General features: G+C 41.2%; 1 protein-coding gene across 1 annotated transcript in view; it reads right to left on the reverse strand.

Moving 5' to 3' along the window:
* CUBN (cubilin) overlaps positions 1-16,165 on the reverse strand; it is a 142,397-nt gene extending 126,232 nt beyond the window's left edge. Inside the window, exons 1-13 of the mRNA XM_005418600.2 lie at positions 16,047-16,165; positions 15,763-15,892; positions 15,354-15,446; positions 14,417-14,455; positions 13,554-13,655; positions 12,581-12,684; positions 8,913-9,039; positions 7,316-7,484; positions 6,459-6,590; positions 5,193-5,288; positions 4,529-4,650; positions 2,222-2,408; positions 363-481 (exon numbers count right to left, since the gene is read on the reverse strand). Coding sequence (XP_005418657.1) covers positions 363-481; positions 2,222-2,408; positions 4,529-4,650; positions 5,193-5,288; positions 6,459-6,590; positions 7,316-7,484; positions 8,913-9,039; positions 12,581-12,684; positions 13,554-13,655; positions 14,417-14,455; positions 15,354-15,446; positions 15,763-15,892; positions 16,047-16,165 — 1,539 coding nt within the window. The remainder of the gene's footprint in view (positions 1-362; positions 482-2,221; positions 2,409-4,528; positions 4,651-5,192; positions 5,289-6,458; positions 6,591-7,315; positions 7,485-8,912; positions 9,040-12,580; positions 12,685-13,553; positions 13,656-14,416; positions 14,456-15,353; positions 15,447-15,762; positions 15,893-16,046) is intronic.
* Positions 16,166-18,007: the final 1,842 nt, after the last annotated feature.

Genomic DNA, 18,007 nt, shown 5'->3' on the forward strand with positions numbered 1-18,007 from the left:
TCTGACCAACCCACTCAGCTCAGGATCCACCTGTGGAGCCCATCAGAGCAGAGCTTTTCTCATGCATCCATTCACAGATCACATTCTAAAGCAATGTAGAACACTGCAGCTGGAGTAGGTTAATAAACTATAACTCTCAGCTGCTTAGGAAAAGCTTGGGAAATCTAACCCAAGCAAATCCTTAGGCTAAGGAGCCTGAAAGATTGTAAGGATCTAAAATTAATTCTTTTGAAAAACTATTTATTCTGAGGGGATTAGATCACAGCATAGGAACACATGTAGCATGAAGACAGTCATGTTTGCTCTGATAAGCCAAGGGATCCTACAGACTGAGGGTTTCTTTAACCTGAACTCTACTTTACCTTGTTGGGAGTAGTTTGAACAACCCAAGCACAGCTGACCCCACTGCTGTACCACTGGCTGTTTGGGTTGTTGGGGTAATGGAAAGTCCCCCTCAAGCCTGAGAGGTATCCTCCACAAACTGCAAAAAGAGAGAAAATTAAACAGATTTTGTGCTATTACTCTACAGACTAAAACAAAACCTAGCTTTTTTTGCATAGCTTTTTCCTCTTAAACATGTAAAACAATGTTGAAAAATACTTCTATAAAAGGATCTTTAGGACTTCTTCTCAAGTGGAATGACATCTCAGAAAAGCACAAATTCCCCGAAAGAAAAATAGTTCTTGGAAAAAGAAAAGAATGTCAGTTGGAACATGTGGATACTGCCAAAAGATATTGATTCTGTCTCATGATAGTGTCCATAAAATGCTTTGCTTCCAGAAGGATATCTCCAGATTGAATCTCTAGATTTTTCCCCTTCAATGAAATAACATTTTGCATTTTGAAGTTAACATGATGTAAAATTGTCTTTCTCAGAAGTGGTACATCACAGAAGTTATCCTCAGGAGGTTTTATTGTTCTGTTTATTCTTTTTGCTCAGATTTCTGGGCCTGATAATCCCTCTCATGATATACCATGGACTCTTCTCTCACTGAACCATTCAATGCATGGGAACTGAGAACTGAGAACCCCAAACAGCTACAGAAAAATATGTAAAGTAGCCAAAATGCAATGCAGATACAGCTAGTGTGCACCAAGCACCTGTAATTTAACATTGAACTGATTCTAAAGAAATAGTCAATTCTCACCAAACTGTTTTGTTTCTAGAAGTGGTAAAAGTAATATAATTTTATTTGAAATGTCTGTCTAAAATATCTCACCTTTTTTCAACCTGATTCAAAATGATCATGAAAGAAAATACATTATTTTTTCCTTCATTAAAAACTAAAAGAACAGGTGGTACAGTATGATCCCTTACTGCATAAAAAACTGGGTTTATATCCCTTCATTATGAATGGCTAAAAATAAATGTTTCCCCCTGTGGACTTAATAATAAAATATTAATAATTAATCATAATAAAACATTACTAGTTAGTTACTTCAGGAAAATAGAAAAAAAGCCTAAAATAGTTCTAAAATAGAGTGGATTTCAGAGGGGATCAGTGGAAGTTTTACATACTGTATTACATTAAAATGTAATTTGCTTTCTTCTTAGCAATCTACAGTAAAAAATGAGCCACAGATGTCACAGGGACACTAGACTCACTGGAATGCTATCCTGACCTTGCTTAATTAAAATTAATGGCAAAAAAAGTTCTCAAAAAACCAGAAGAAATTATATCAGGAGGGAAAGGGAAAACCATGCAGTCAGTATAAAACTGAGATTCCCCAATTTTCATGCCTAACATTTCTTTCATTACATTTCTGTTTGAAAACCTTTTCTGGCTTTTCCACTTGACTAAGAACATCAGGACCTTTCGGCTTCATAACAGATGAAATAATATGCACAAAAGAGAAACATCAATATCTTCTTTTGTTTTCCTTATACTGGATCCTCTTTCCCAACCAGCTTTCCAGACAACTTTCTCAGGAACAGAGATCTGATTTTAGGATGTCTGGCATCTAGCCAAGGCCAGTGGGCCTGCAGATCAGCTTCATTGTTGCGTTCCTACTGCTGAACAAAACAGCTGTAAACAAAGCTCATGGAAAACTCTGACATGGAGGGAATTTGGGTTGGGACCTCTAATCCACCAAACACAGGGCTGTTTTTCACATCATAACTCAGTTGTTATTCACATGTCAATGCCATGCCCCAAGCACCTGCTGGCTGAAGCCTGCTGTGCCATTTCCCAGGGGAAGGAGGGGGAGGCTCTGGCTGTACCTTGCTGGGCAGTCTGGCACTGCGCTCCCGTCCAGGCGCTGGTGCACTCGCAGGAGTAGCCATTGACCCCATCCGTGCAGGTGCCCCCATTCTGACACGGGTTGCTGATACATTCATCAATGTTCTCTGTACAATTAGGGCCTGTCCAGCCTGCATTACACAGGCAGAAATAGCCAGAAATCATTGCCTACAGATATAAAGAAATCAAATAAACAATGAGCATGAATACCTAATGAAATCAATGAAGTCGGGAGAAAGACTGATGTTTACACTTATTTTGTGAAGAAATATTGGAGTAAAGAAATAAAATCTTGATGGTCACTAGTGAATACCAAAATAAACATAAAGCCTAATTAGATTATCTCTTCGGGGTTTTCTATTAAGTTATTTCTTAGCAGAGCTCTTTCAAATTACTTTCTGGACGATCAAAATCTGAATGGCTAAAATCCCTTTTAGCCATTCAGAAAGCTGTTTGATCATGCTAGAATCAAGTCAATCAAATTACCTAAACCTTATAAATAGCAAGGCAAGATAACTGGTTTATGAGTAATTTCTCTCAAGACCTTTCTCCAGGAAGTCTGTGCTGCAGTTATGTGGGCTGTTAACTTTCATTTTCATCCTGAGGAATGTTAAAGGGGAACAATTTCATCACCTTTTCAGCTTTATTCCTTTTTCTGTCTGTCTCTTTTCTATTTCCATTGTCACAACCTGTACTACTCCATATAATCAAGTCTTTCCATATCTGTAACTTTTAATTTCATATGTTCTCTTACATTATATCCTTTGTTTTACAGACACACTCTTTAGAGGTAAAGCAGAACAAACATGGTCCCAGGTACGAGCTACAATCCCATCTTTGATGACATACAATCAGTGTATTGCATTCTCTTTTTGTTTTCTATTATCTATTCATGTCCTCTGTGTCCCAAAGAGATTTTCAGTGTAATGGAAGAGGGTTTTCACGTGTATTTAGGGCTCTGAATGTTATTTTAGAAGGTGTTTTCTGATCTGCGTTGTCTGATACTTAATTACTTATTTCCTCTATCATGATTCTGACCAAATACAGCTCTGCTGTTTCTCTATTTTATTAGATGCTTTTGTAGTCACATTACTTAAATATCTGTGTTATTATCTTCAGGTACTAGTTTGTAGCCATGATTGACACTGTTGTACGTTAGAATATATTTAGGGGAAGATGTGATACCTTTTAATAAATTGACTAAAATGAACTAAATAGTCAGGAAAAGTACATAAGATCTGGGCAAAACAGGCCCTATAAATATCTTTAAATATGAATGAAGACAGTATTGAGTAGATACCTACAGAATAGGGAGAAAGGAATGCTGGGCAGGAGTGGAGTGTGAGAAGACCGTCACATTTCACACAGAAAATTGAAAAAGCAAGAGGTAATACACCATGGAATCAAAGAAAGATTTCGTTTGGAAAAGACCCTTAAGATCATCGAATCCAGTTGTTAACCTAACACTACCAAATCCATATTTTATGTCTCATTTTCCCTGTGCCTCCAGGGACAACCAAAATGAGGACATCTGCAGCCTAATGGGGATAAATGGGAAAAAACTCTAGTGGAATAAAAGGATTAGCATTTGTGAATATTTCAGCAAAATCATTGTAAATATCTTCCACAAAAAAAAAAACCCAGGCCTGCAGCATGGACTTTCCAGGGCACAGCACAACCCACTCAGAAAGCCAAAAAAGCCTTCATAGGGTCTATGAGGATAAACTAAATATTCACTGTGCATGAGAATGAATTCATACCACCAGTTTAGGTCCAAAAGACTTGGTTACCATCAGTGCAACCAATTCCTTTGAAACACCCTTTCCACATTCATACAAGCAGCCTGAGACTCCAGGAGTGCTCTCACAAGATCAGACTAGGAACTCATAACTAATTCTGCTGGATATTAAGAGTCTGAAGGGCAGCAGAGGCACTGGTTCTGTTATCATGGGTAATTCCTCCATGATCCAGGGTGGCAAATTACTTTCCTGTGCCACCAAGAACATTTCTCTCCCATCAGCACAAGCAGTCCATTCGCTAGTGTGGGCTACCAAACACAATTTCTCAGGCCATTACTGCCAAGATTGCTACCTCTGCTTCACACACAAAGAAATGGCTTGTGTTCCCTGAAACTCACTTTGCTTTCCTCAGGCATATCCTTTGACCTTGCAGCCCCCACTGGCTTTGCCTCATTCCCAGTGTGCACTCAGCCTTCAGTCTCAGCAAGGCTCCCTGGCTGGTTCTGACTGCACAGTGCTGTCACTACGTGTGAGGAGCCCAGCACTTACCAGGCACTGCCCATTGGCACAAGGGTTTTGCAGCTGACAGATGTCACTGAGAGGAGAGCACCCGTTCGGCCCATATCCACTTCCAGTGAACCCAGATGTGCAGGAACAAAATGCCATGGGGCCTCGGGAGATAAGACAAGACACAGAACATAATACCAATGTCTATCAATGTCCTTGACATTTTGAAGGAGAATCTTAATATTATTCTAACTTGATCTTTTGACACTTTCCCTGGTCAGTGCCCAGTTTGAACATGGAAAGTTTTTATTATTAAGTTTTTAGCGTTGTTTTGCTATGGGTACCTGAGAGTCCAGGGTCACCTTCATGGGAAGTGGTGGGGTAGTCAGAGGGTATTTATGGGAAGGGGAATATTAAAAGCAGCTGTATAATTGGAAAACTGCACCAAAGAGAAATGGTGAACATCTCCACAGTTTTAGCATAAAGTTTTCTTTTTGTTGGGGCCTAAATCATCTTCTGTCAGTGTTTGTGAAAAAGTCTGCTGGCTTTAGCTAACCTGCCTGTAAAATCATTTGCATGAGGCAAAGCTGACTGTGGCAAAGGGGCTGCAATCTAGATATGTTTCTATAAAGTGGATTTATCTGAACCAGGTCCTCCTTGAGATTCATGCTGGTATTACCTTATAATCTTTAAGAAAGCATCATACCTGGAGCTGAGGTACAAGTAGCCAAAGGATGGCACCCTCCATTATTTATTGAGCAGATATCAACCTGGGTACATGTTTGTCCATCTCCCTCATAACCTGTTCAGAGGTAAATCTCAGTTAGTCTGTAACAAACCATTTTCTTTTAGAATTAACAGTAAAAAAACCAATCAACTGGTGAGCAAAACACTAATTCATGGTGTAAAATCTTAGTCTTCTGCAATTAAAAAGAAATAATTGAGATAGCTGCTGAAGTAAAACCTGCATGTTTATTGTGCCTCTCTCATTGCAGGGATGGATTCCAACTGTAAATAAATCCTTACATAGTTGCAGAAAAAAAAGATATATTAGTGTATTTTAAATATAGGTAAAGTCAGTGACACCATGGAAGCCCGTGTCTCTCAGCCGCCATGTGCTGTCCTCCCTACACATCTGCACCCAGTCAGCCCTAACCCCATCCAGACTTTTTCCTCCTGCACATCAGAGCAGCCCGTGGATCTCAAACACAACACCCAGATCCTTTCAGGATGTTCAGGAGGACCAAAGCCCTGCAGCACAGCTCCTTATGGCCAGAGCTGACATCACCAAAACTTGTCTGAGGCCACATTTCCAGCATGGGGATAACCCTTCAGCACTCAGTAACTGGGAGTCTTCCTTACCTAAACAGCAATCAAAAAGTCAATTAGAAAGACTTTTTCCTGCTATATTCCTAGTATTGATCCTATACATTTCAGAAAGCATTTTAAATCGTAAAGCATTAATTATAAAGACCTAAGTTACAACTTCCACTGCTTGAGCTGTACTGCAGTGGAAACTCTGCCTCCTCAGACAGCATTCAGAGCGTGACAATTATCAAGGCTTTTTTTACTGCAGACAATACAGTCTGTGATTTATGGCACACAGGACACTCCTTCAATTAATAGAGACAATGAAATTACTACCATAATTATGCAATCCTTGTTTCCCATTAATGATCTTGTACAGGAAGTACTTCAAGTCAAGGCTGTAACACTGAAAACAGCTACCTAGTACAAGAGAAACCCATTTCAGAGGATCCTCTGTAGAGGCATACTCTATACAATGTTCATTAATAGCTGAAGAAATCTGAATATATTTGGACTCTGCATTCTGTATTACAGTATTGTGTATGTGATATTTCTATAAAACCAACTTTCAGCTTCTTAAATCTACGCCAAAACAGGCTTGCATGTGTTGAATCTTCATCTTTTAAGCCCTTCCATAGTATTATCAGCAAGAAACCCATTTTACCTGGTGGACAGAGCCCACAGCGGAATGATCCAACTGTGTTGATGCATTGGACCATCGGTACAGTTGAGCAGCCTCCATTATTACTTGCACATTCATCAATGTCTTGGCAAGTGTAGCCATTTCCTTGCCAGCCTAAAAAGCAGCACAAAAAAGACATTAGAAAGAAAATGCCCGGCCTTTTTGGTTTCTTCTTTCACCAAATCTTTTCATAGAGTACAACTAAATTGCACTTTATTAGCACAAGGGTAGACCTGTCTCTCTGATAACTGATTAAAATTCATACCATTCTGAAAATTAGGTTTCAAACAAAACAGGGTGGAGATGTGAGTACAAGAATATTTTATTTTAACTGCATTCTGGATATTTCAGATTCAAACACACTTTTACCTAAAGAGGGTGCAGTTCCGGTCAGGTGCACGTACGTACATTTTGCAGCAAAGCTTTACTGCAACTTCACTTAAATACTATGTTTCCTATAGACACCACCTGCCCAGTTCAGGAAGAATAATCATAGGTTATATGGTCTGAGGAAACATTCAGATTTTTATATTGCCTTAGGGCAGGAAACATACAGACATAAAAGTACTGCAGACAAATTATGTGAAGGTGACAGGACATGATGGACATGAAGGTACCTGTGGACATAAGACCTATTTAGATGCTCAGTTTAGGATGAGATAAATCATGCATTAGACTCCACTGCCTGTATTACCTATATAAAACACAACCTGCATTGATTCCCTAGAACAAAGACCAAACCATTTCATGGAATTGCATCCTGTGTTTGTGCTTATGATACACGGGCAGTAGCACCTCTGCCACCCCATGCAACCCGAGAGCATGGAAGGACAAGATACCTGTGGGGCAGGGACCACATCTGTAGGAGCCTGGAGTGTTGTAGCACTGCACAAGTGGATCCTGTGAACACGGAGGATTAGGGAGGTTGCATTCATCTATATCAGCGCTGCAGGCAGGGCTGCCAGGAGGGGACATCCAGCCAGCATCACAGACACAGTGGTACTTGGGCTGCCACAGAAAACACCACAGTGCATGTTTAAGGCATTTGCAACAGTCAAGAAAAAGGCAGGAGGAGTTAATTTCATAAAATGACTTTCAAACTATAGCAAGAAAGCTTTCGGAGCATTACATGGCTTGTACGTTTTGTTTTGTAAGTTGCTTCAGTAGTTTTCCCAGTCTATTTCTTCCTCTGAATTTACTTTTTCAGATTATGGAAGCAACTCAGGCTCATTCATTATGTTCATAAAAGAAATCTGTAATTTACCCCAAAGCTCCCAGAGAAAATAAGATCAATTATGAGCTGTACATAACCATAATTAAAAGTCATCAACTTGCTTTTTAACCAGGGCAAAGAGATCATTGTGAGCAACCTGAAATCATCTTGGCTGTTTTCTTTTAGTCAAATTATTCAGTAGTCTATGCAATGTGCAGCACTGACATTAAAATGCAAATACATGTTTTCTTTTAGGGAAACAGTTTTCTCTCTAGTAATCTTTACTAATGGCCAGATTTCAGCATTTATCTAGCTTTGGTCCAATTAAAGCTAATGGGAGCTTTATTGTTGATTGTCACAGGAGCAGACATTGTTAAGCCAACACTGAACCCTTTTGAAAAGCTTTCTCAACAAAAAGTGGGTAGAAAATAAGTGATGAATTTTGAAATTTCTAAGAATTAAGCAAAGAAATAATTTATAGCAAAGCTCAAAAAAAAGTGTTGTGACTGCAACAGTGCATGGGCATATAGGAGTATTAAGGAGGACAAGCTTGGCTGGGTGGTTTTGGAGGGCTGCTCTGAGTGGAAAGAGCCCAAGCTGGCATGGTCCATCTGTCCCTTTGGAGTGAACACCCTGTACCCAGATTCTCACCCAAATGGAATGAGCTGGCTTGCTCCAGAAGAGCACTCAAGTGTGTGCTAGCATCCATCCAGTGCAGATGCTTGGAAAGATTGGGCCTGGAGTCAGACCCCACATCCAACTGACACTGAGGAGCACCAAGGATGAGCAGGAGCCACACAGTCACCATGCAGCCCTGGCAGCTTCCAGACCCCTGGTCCTAATGTGCCACTTTTCCCAGGAAAAATAAGATGTTTGTCCTTCTCAGTCATTTAAGCAGCAAAATAGCAACTTAGAACTCCCAAAATAATGAACAGTAAGAATATTGTATTTGAAATAGGACTTCAACTTATAAAAAAAATTATTTCCAACTCCCTATGGATATAGTAGTAGATCTAATACTGTGACAAGTACCTCTAACAAGACAGAAGACATCTCTGATTCTTTCAGCCACCTTTGGTACAACAGAGAGGCTGTTATGTCGTAGAGTGGCCTCTCTTGTTATTTTCAGCAGCAGTTCATGCCACACAGTTTTGTCAGACTCAGCAGAATTTCCTGCTTATTCATGCTGTGCTGTATGCTGAGGTTTATTCATTGTTCCTTACCCTGTTGGGCTGGTCTCTTTCTTCATCCACACAGAGGCCATGCTCACAGAGGCTCTCAGATCCTTCCTGGCAGTCATCAAACTTCAAGGCACAGTGACGCCCATAAGTTTCTGGAGTACAGGAGCAGCTAATAGTGAAAGTGAAAAGAAAAATCAAAATTTTGTCTTTCTACCACTGTTAAAGATTGGTCATTTCCATTCTCCATTTTATGGGGTGTTCCTTACAAAATACATCTATTTACTTATTATGACAATCCTGCTAATAATCATGCAGAGAAGAAAATCTCAGCAGAGACTCAAGAACCATTTGAGACTTGTGTATATTCATGATTGTCTGGCCCTATGGAAGAATCTACAGCCTTTTGTTACATTCATAAGCACAAATCCAGAAAAAAAGTCTAACATAACATAAGATTTAAATAGAACATGAGCATGGAAACCCCACTTCAGTCAAAGAACACCTAAACTTCCTTTTTCAGTTATGACCATCATATGATGCCATGTGCAGAAATGCCATGTCTGGTACTTTCACCCCCACACCACAACAATGGGCAGCTGCTGTCTCAGCAGCACCTCAGCTTTTAGGGATGTAGTGGGCAAGAGGTGGCATTTGGGGCTGGCGAGGTGGGAAGAACAAAGCAGTGGGTTGAAAGAAGGCATTCTACTGGGAGGATGTGGTTTGAAAGCAGCCACATGCATCACATTGTTATTTATAGGGCAGAGCTTAGCTACAGCATTATACATATGTGGTGGAACTGAAATTGGGAACTTCTAAGCCATTGGATAATGTTTCCCTTTTCTCTGGCTCTTTATTTCCACATAGACAAAATGTGAGGCTCTGAAATACAACTGAAAGAGATATAAATGTACAGAAAACCTCCTACCAGATCACCAGCTTCTCAATAAAATGACAGTGAGACTCTTATTTGGATTCAAGTTATGTGCTGCAATGTCTGCAGCTTGCAGAGACATATGGCAGGCACACACCCTTCTTGGATTGCTTTTAAGCTGCCTAATGACAAGTGCTCTGTAAAAGCATTTCTCTGGAATTGGAGTCAGGGTATTCTAGTGCAGCTGACCTGGACCTTGAAGCAATTTATATAAAATAAGCTGCTGCTGTCCCTTCCACCGTGTCACATGCTCAGCTGAAATTGCAGTTTGATAAGCCAATTGCAGGTAACTAAAGAGTGCATCCAGGACAAGCAACCCACACGAACTTGGGCTTCAAAACCTCACAACAGCTTAATGCTTAACTGCAGTCTGCAGTGCAAGACAGCATGTTCATTATTGTAAGAGACAGCAAGCAGAACAGCACCTTCCTATCAGTGCAGCAGCTCAGCATGGGCAAGCACAGAGGCAACAGGTCAGGGAACCAGATGACTTTTTATATGTTTAAAGTACATTCAGAGCTTCATGTTCAACTTCAAAGGACACAGAAGGCAATCCGACCATCTCCAAAGGAGGAGAACAACAGCACTGTCTCCTGTCTACTCTGGCAAAGATTAATCTGCTACCCATCTGAAGTTTCTTCTCTGAAGTTTCTCAGAGAAGAGCTTCCAGAAGCAGGTCACACTGCAAGGCACTTCAGCCAAATTGTGATGCTCTGCTGCTTGGCACTGCCGTGGTTCCATCACATGACTCATGGCACGTTGTGATGAGGCCACATTATTAGGCCACTGTTATTTCGGTTGTGACACAGAAGTCTGATAGATTTGGGGACTTTCACAGCCTTTTATCCAACTGATACAATGTCTTCTCAAAATTTTGATTGAGAAAGGTGTTTCTGGATACCTGCTTTTTTCCCCTCATATTTCAGCTTTCCTGAGTTACAGGAAAATCTGTATATGAACGAGGGGAGAAGACAGCATTATGCTCCATTTCATGGTACCTAATCCAGTACTTCCAGTCACCTGGTATTATTTCTGCAGGCTATGGAAAGTCAGATATTACCCTTTTCTTTCCCTGCAGTCCACAATGGTGTACATAACTATGCCAGAGCATTAGTGGGGTGACCTGGGTTGCTGAGCCCCAGAAATCTCAGCAGCAATGTCCTCACAGTTGCAGAAAAGAGATATCATGCTCTGCCTGGGGATGGATTTAGCATTTGCAGAGCACCCAGAAGTAAGTCAATAAGGGACACTAAAGATAGTACAATGGACTTGGGAAGGGATTATGTAAGGATCCTGAGAGTGTGATGCAAAAGCAGCAATATTAAGGTTTCAATGACTTCTGTAGAGGTCTTAGTTCATTCCATGAAGCATTGATTCAGCAATTACCAAGGAGGACAAGCAGTGCACCAGGGAAGAACGTGGGGAATCGTGACTGCATTAACACAATGACAACACTTGTGAGAACAACAGAATTTAGTCGCACCCCTGTACTTCTCTGAGCACAATAGGAAACAAATAAAGGCAGATTGCTTTGTTGTTTCCCTGACAATATCTGTTGCAGACAAGTTAGAAACATCCTTTAAAATAAAATTAAAGCTTACAGGAGGCATCACGCAGCAGTGATGCCTCAGCAGACTCTGTGCTCAAGCATGAGGAACACTACAGGAGAACTTCCTTTGTTTGAGGTTCTTCCAAGAACTGACAAAGCACTATAAGCCAGTGTTACATCAAGCAAATATTTGTGGGGGCTAAGATTTCTATGCTGAAGCAGGAGACAAAATACTTTGCAGAAAGCTGTGGCATGCTCTCCAGCGTGCGTGTTCCCATTGCACAGGGGTAGCTTTGTATTATATGTGAGAGTTATTTATTTAGCAGATTATTTGACATTTTGGAGAATGAGACACAAAATGTTCAGGCTGGCTTGCCCTGTAAAAGCAAGAACATGTTTCCTAAGGAGCTGGGCACAGCCAGAGAAGAATATGCTCCAGAGGCCCCATGTGTGTGGGGCCCAGCACAGAGGCAGCCCAGGCACCCCCTTGGTTGCAGACAGCATTTCTCCCTTTCCGCCTGGCAGCACTGTGCATTCCTTGCTCTGCTGCTGTCTCAGCAGTGCCTTTGTTTTTGGAGGGGATGAAGGCATTTCACAGAACTGTTTCTGATTTTCAGAATATTCTGAGTTGGAAGGGACCCACAAGGACCATCAAGTCCAAGCCTTAGAGAATGGGCTGCATGGGGATTGCACCCATTATCTTGATGTTATTAGCACCCTGCTCTGACCAAATGAGTGTGCTGGGAACACCAGTGATCAAGGGTGATCACACCCTTTGATCTCAAGGCGTAGGTGATAGCAGAGGGAAGGTAACATGGCTGTGCTCTGTGGGCATGTTGGTGAGTGCTGGTCACAGCCCAGCATGGGCCTCTCACTGCCCCAGCTACACCCCATGGTGCAGGCAATTTCCATTAAAGCAGCTGCCCCTCCAGTAGGGGGCTGGGTCACTGGAGCCAGTCCTCAATTTGCAGCCTTCCCCCAGCACGGCTGTGTGATGGATCTGGCTCCTGCTGCTCCTCTTGTGGCACAGCAGGCAATGGCTGTGGAGGCCTTTCTGTGTCTGCAGCGGGCTCAGTGTCCAGTGCAGTAAGGATTTTATCTGTTCCCAGACTGCAAGGGGTTATAGTGCACAGATATTAATTCTAGAACTTGTGCTGCAGGCATGATATGTGGTACAAAACCAGCAGAGTATTCTACATGGGACATTTGTGTCTAGTTTTGAGAAGTTACCTGTAGCTGCCTGGCGTGTTCACACAAGTGGCTCCATTCTGGCAGCCTAATGCTGTTCCAGCAAAAATCTGGCATTCATTAACATCCACTGAGCACAGGGGGCCCTAAGATGAAATGGAAAACCAGTTTATTTTCCAAATAACTGAGAAATGAAGCAAACCACGTTTAATTTCAAAGATATACAAACCTTGGGCTGTTATCAACACAGATTCTCTTATGAAACACAGTAACAAAACTTTATTTTTCAGCTGTGTTCCTGTGACCCTTGCTATCAGTCAGATGTGGATAAAATATCTCAGATGTAGAAAGCATATGAACAGCACATTTTTGTCAAACCCTCACTCTCCAACTAGAAAAAGACTCAGAAAATTTTGTTATAAACTGTTTCTATCAGGAAAGCCCATAAATTTTGACCCGAATCTTGTTGGGATAACTTTTAAGTTTAAATCCTTTGAGAAGAAGATAGAACATTTCCATCTTTGGTGCACATAATAGCACCATTAAAGCATTTGCTAGTAAAGTCTCTGGATTTAAAAATCCAGAATGGCACTGCTTATTTAGACCCCCAGTTTGTCTTACTTGTTTAAGACTGAGTAACTATCCATCCCTTCCCCCAGCCTTTCTCTAGCCTTGTGTAAGGTCAACAGCAAGGCATGCAGTTCAGTTCAGTGCTCAGCAAAAACCAGACTAATTCTCTGCTGTGGGAACTGCCAAGAATCACTGACTTCATGGGCCACTGCCTGCATGTAACAGTGCAGGGTCTGGCCCAATGCTTTGGGCTTCTTTTGTTACACATATATGTTGATATTGTTGAGAAGCAAACAACCAATGAGTGACTGCTGCTCTGCTGTTCAGTGCTGCTCACTCTACCCTGAGCAACCCGAAATGCTGTGCTGCATGGCAATCACCCTGAGCTAGATGCAGCCTTACAGGTGAAATACACACTCTGTAGTCAAGGAGGCTAAAGACTCACCTGCCAATTGCTGGGACAGAGGCAAAAGAAACCATCCAGTGAGTTTACACAGGTCCCTGAGTTCCTACAGGGGTTACTACTGCAGGCTCTCCTCTGGATGTCCTGAAACGCCAGAAAAGAGTAGAAAATGAGGTTTCTGCTTAGCTGGTCTCCCATTCGAATTTATTTTCAAGACAAATCTTTTTTTCTCTTTCCCCAAATTCTTTCTTGAACTGCCCTCCATTTTTTTTCAGTAAGGTTGATTTGTAAAAGTTTTGAGCTATTTCACTTATCCATGTACAAAATAATGATGCTGTGATTGCTCATACACAGAATGGCCAAGCACTAGGATGAGAAAAGACCTGCAAAAATTAAATATTAACAGAGACTATTCTTCAGCAGCAGACTGGGAGTCTAGAGGGAAGGTTATCTTGTGGTTTTGATTCCACGGGTATCTCATCTGACAATTGCTTTTACTGGCACCTGTAGGTGAGGCTTGTCACAAGCACACTGGAGAAGCAGGCGACAGCTGAAATTTAGTTCCAGTACAATAAAAATCCAGTTTGGGTTTCTGGTCTTTATCTTGACAGACCAGTGAAGGGAAAGTTTACTTCTCCTTGGTATCAACTTGTTGTTCTTGAATGTACAAGTGTTTTTCCATTAAGAAATGCAGTCTCCTACACAGTTTATATTTTGTAAGAAGGCATATCACCTCCTCCACAAATCTTGGTGCTTTTTTTTACCTTCTGTTACCAAAAAAAATTTCCTGAGGAATGCATGAGAAGGAAGAAATCATTTAGCTGTTTAATCATTGAAACCTCACTTTATTTACTTGAGGCTGAGATTTTCTTTTCTGATCTCTAGTTTGCTTCCCATTTACTTACCTGCTGAAAGCTTTGAAGTTTGTTATCGAGACTCAGGATCTGCAAAAGAAATGTGAATTACATTGTGCTTAGTATGAGAGTGACCACAGAGGTACTTGCTGGATACTGGTGAACTCACAAAATACTTTTCTCTGAAAAAAGAGAATAGCTGGTATGTGAAACCAGGTGACAGATCCAAATGAGGCCCCATTCACTGAGATTTTGGTGGGTTTGGCTGTTCAGAAAATGACAGCTTAAATATGTCCCAGCTTGGATCCACCAGGCAAGACTCTGTCTTGCAAAGATGTATTCAGGTGCTGAAAATCAAGAATGTGAATATTCCTGTGGGAATGCGCTGGTCCTCACATGTGTGACAAGGACAGAGGTCTGGGACAGAGCACTGAAAGCCTGAAAAAGGTCTCCACATCTCAGTGGGTTGTAACCACAAACAGCAAACTCACACCGAATCAGAGAATGTGATGGATTCATATTAGCCCAATTTCCCTAAAGGAAGGGCTCTTACACTATAAAAATATTTTCCTATAAGGAACTTGTGGAAACACTGTAACAAAAGACACTTAAATCAGGCAATCATTTAAAAATTTTTTCATGGAAAAAAAAAGAATTCAGGAGCAGGGAAATGACAAAACTATTGTGCTGGTCTTATCTTTCCACTGCAAACCCTTATAGCCCAATTTATCTATGGGATAGAATGGGATGTCTGTGTAGCAACTAGAAATTTTGGGGAGATTTACAGAAATATTTCCATTGTCTACATAGTTACTGAATAAGTATCTCAAAATTAAACACAGACTCCAGGCTCATATTAAATAGGGACTCTGCTCCAGTTCCCTAAACTGGGTGCAGAAAAACTACAATGAATCAGATTGTTTAATATTAGTGCGAGAAATGGAAACGTGGGAATGCTGGAGGAGGATGACATGAAGGTTTGTCTCACCTTGGAGGTCAGCAGAGTAATCTGCTGGGATACATTCTGCAAAGCACCACTGCCTTTTTTAAGTTCTTGAATCTCTGTGCTACTCTCTCTAACCTAAAGTTAAACAACAGAGATAATGAGAAACAAACTTTGACTTTTCAAAGCTTAGGAAAGTTTAGTTCTTGCATAACTTTACTATTATAAAGTCCACTTAAATACAGAGAGCTCTTATACATACACAATTTAATCTTTTCATTATCTTTTGTGATGACATGATTACAAGTCTGCAATGGCTTACTTTCATATTAGACTGCTGATATAGATAATATAAAATAAAATACAGAACACATCAAACACTTGTGAAAACAATTTAACTATTAATACGTAGAACTGAAAATGAAAATATATTAAGAGAAAATAACTATATCACCTGACTAAAAAGTTCTGTAAGGTCTTCTTCATTAATTTTTACTTTCCCCAGTGGTCCAGTTCTAAATTCAATATTTTTGCTGGAGCCAGCACAGAACACTAAATTACCCTGCTCGGAGGATAAACGAGGCCTGTTGTGTATTGGGAAAAAAAAAAAATAAAAATTAGTCACACATATCTGCCAAAGAGTAAGTAAAATAGAGCTGTAGTAAAGTCATTCTGACCCCATTACCAGCATTTACAGGCCACATCCCAACAAATGCATTTGCAAGCAATGGTACTTACTGCTCATCATAAGTGGCTCTTTTCTGCCTCTTGTTTTCATGGTGGTTTGGGTCACAGCTCAATCCAGTAAGCAATAACAGCACAACCACGAGCTGAGGAGCAGCAGGAGCCCAAGGCATTGCTTTTCTCCAGCTGTCCTGAGCTTGAAGTGAAACCTCAGTGCTGGACTGGGCTGTTGTGAGCCCAGGTGCCCTTTGCTCTCACACACTCCTGGTTCACAAGGTGCCCATTCTGCTGCCTTGTCTTGCAAGGGTGGACTTTATCTCAGACACCTTAATTAAAGATTGACAACATGCAAATCCCCTAGACATTAAATGCATGTTTCTCCTTTTGTCTTTTGGGTTCAGGAGCTTTGAGAGATCATTAAATGGAATCTGCCTGTATTTTATCACTATGTCTTTGCCCTTTGTACAGCTGAGCACCCCTGTGTCCCTGAGCACCTTGTAATCTGCAGAAAGTGCTCTCCCACGTGCTGCATCACAAGAGCGAAGGAAAGATTATTTGGCAGCACTAAAGGACCTAAATTGTTACCAAAAAAATCCCCTACCCCAAATGTAAAACCCATAGTGTCTGGCAAGGAATATTTGTATTGAAAGAGAAGCTTCCAGTCAGTAATTTAATGGGCAGATGACACAAACAAGTCAGCAGCACTGAGCAGCATGCCATGGATTACAACAGCAAAGTATAATTTTAACCGAATACGGTTGCTCTGACTCAAGGGTGACTCAGTCCCCAGATGCTGAGGCTGTTACTGCTGAACGCCGTGAGAGATTCCATGTCCCATCTCCCCTTTGCTTTCACCAGTCTCCATATTTCCCTTACACAAGACTTTGCTGTGCTTTGTTCTTCCTGCTTAGAGGAGCTCTCTGTGTGTTTTCTTTTCTCATGCTAGGAGCTTCCTGACATCCAGGTCCACCACTATTCTTTTTGATTTTCCTTTTTGCTTAGTAGACATCTTATCCAGGTTGCCCACATTCCAAAACTCTACTAAGAGTAGCAACAGTTCTTGTAGGTAACACCCAGCATCCTTTAAGCACCAGACCTTCCTGGAAGCCATGGAGCTCTTCCACTTCCTAACCCTACCCAGTCTTTCTTTCTGCTCCAGTTTGTACTTGTCACCTACAGATGTCCCACAGACATGCGGAACCTTCCCTGGAGCTGGAGGATTGAATGAACTCTACAGCTTCACAGATGGAAGCGTTATGAGCTCAAAACAACCTGGGAAGAAATTGAATGGGGTTACAAAAAATACTAATGTCATCTCAAAAAGAGACAGATGCACACTGAGGACATGAATGTGAAGTCAGGACAGCAAACGTTTGTGGTGCTGCCACAGATCACCTGATCTTCACTGTGAATAACATAGTGTCTTAGGCTGTATCAGCTGTACCCCACCATTTCCCCAAAAACTAGATTTGTATTATATTTTATTATCTGTGTTGTCATGAATTTACCTTGGAATTCAGAGCAGCACCAGCCTGCTGACCATGCTCCTTGTGCTCCCACTGGCTGTGATGCAGGTAACCCAACAGTCACTGTTGCTGCTGAGGGATCTGGAAGGGCAGTGGTGAAGCTCCTCCTGAGCCCATCCCACGTGCCTACTGGTGAGGAAGGACAAGGACAGCTCTGTGTATGTTCACCTGCTCTGCACCAGGGAGTCTACCAGCTGTTCCTGCCAGAACAGAGAAACATAAGGAAAATTTTCTATGTGATGTCGTTTACCAACATGAGGAACAATATTTCCATAAAAATGCAGAATTGTGTTGTAGGACATATGACTGCTCCATTCAAACCACATGAGTGAGCTATGTTTTTTTATATCCACTGAGAATCTGTCCCGCCACCGTTTTTATATTTACTATTATGCTTTTTGCTCTGAAACCTCTGTTCAGGAATAGGAAGCACAGACAAATTATCAATATTTCTGTCTAGTTGACCAGACATCTTCTGCCTCTGGGTAT

This window comes from Geospiza fortis, unplaced genomic scaffold (genome assembly GCF_000277835.1).
Source record: "Geospiza fortis unplaced genomic scaffold, GeoFor_1.0 scaffold138, whole genome shotgun sequence".
NCBI lineage: Eukaryota > Metazoa > Chordata > Aves > Passeriformes > Thraupidae > Geospiza > Geospiza fortis.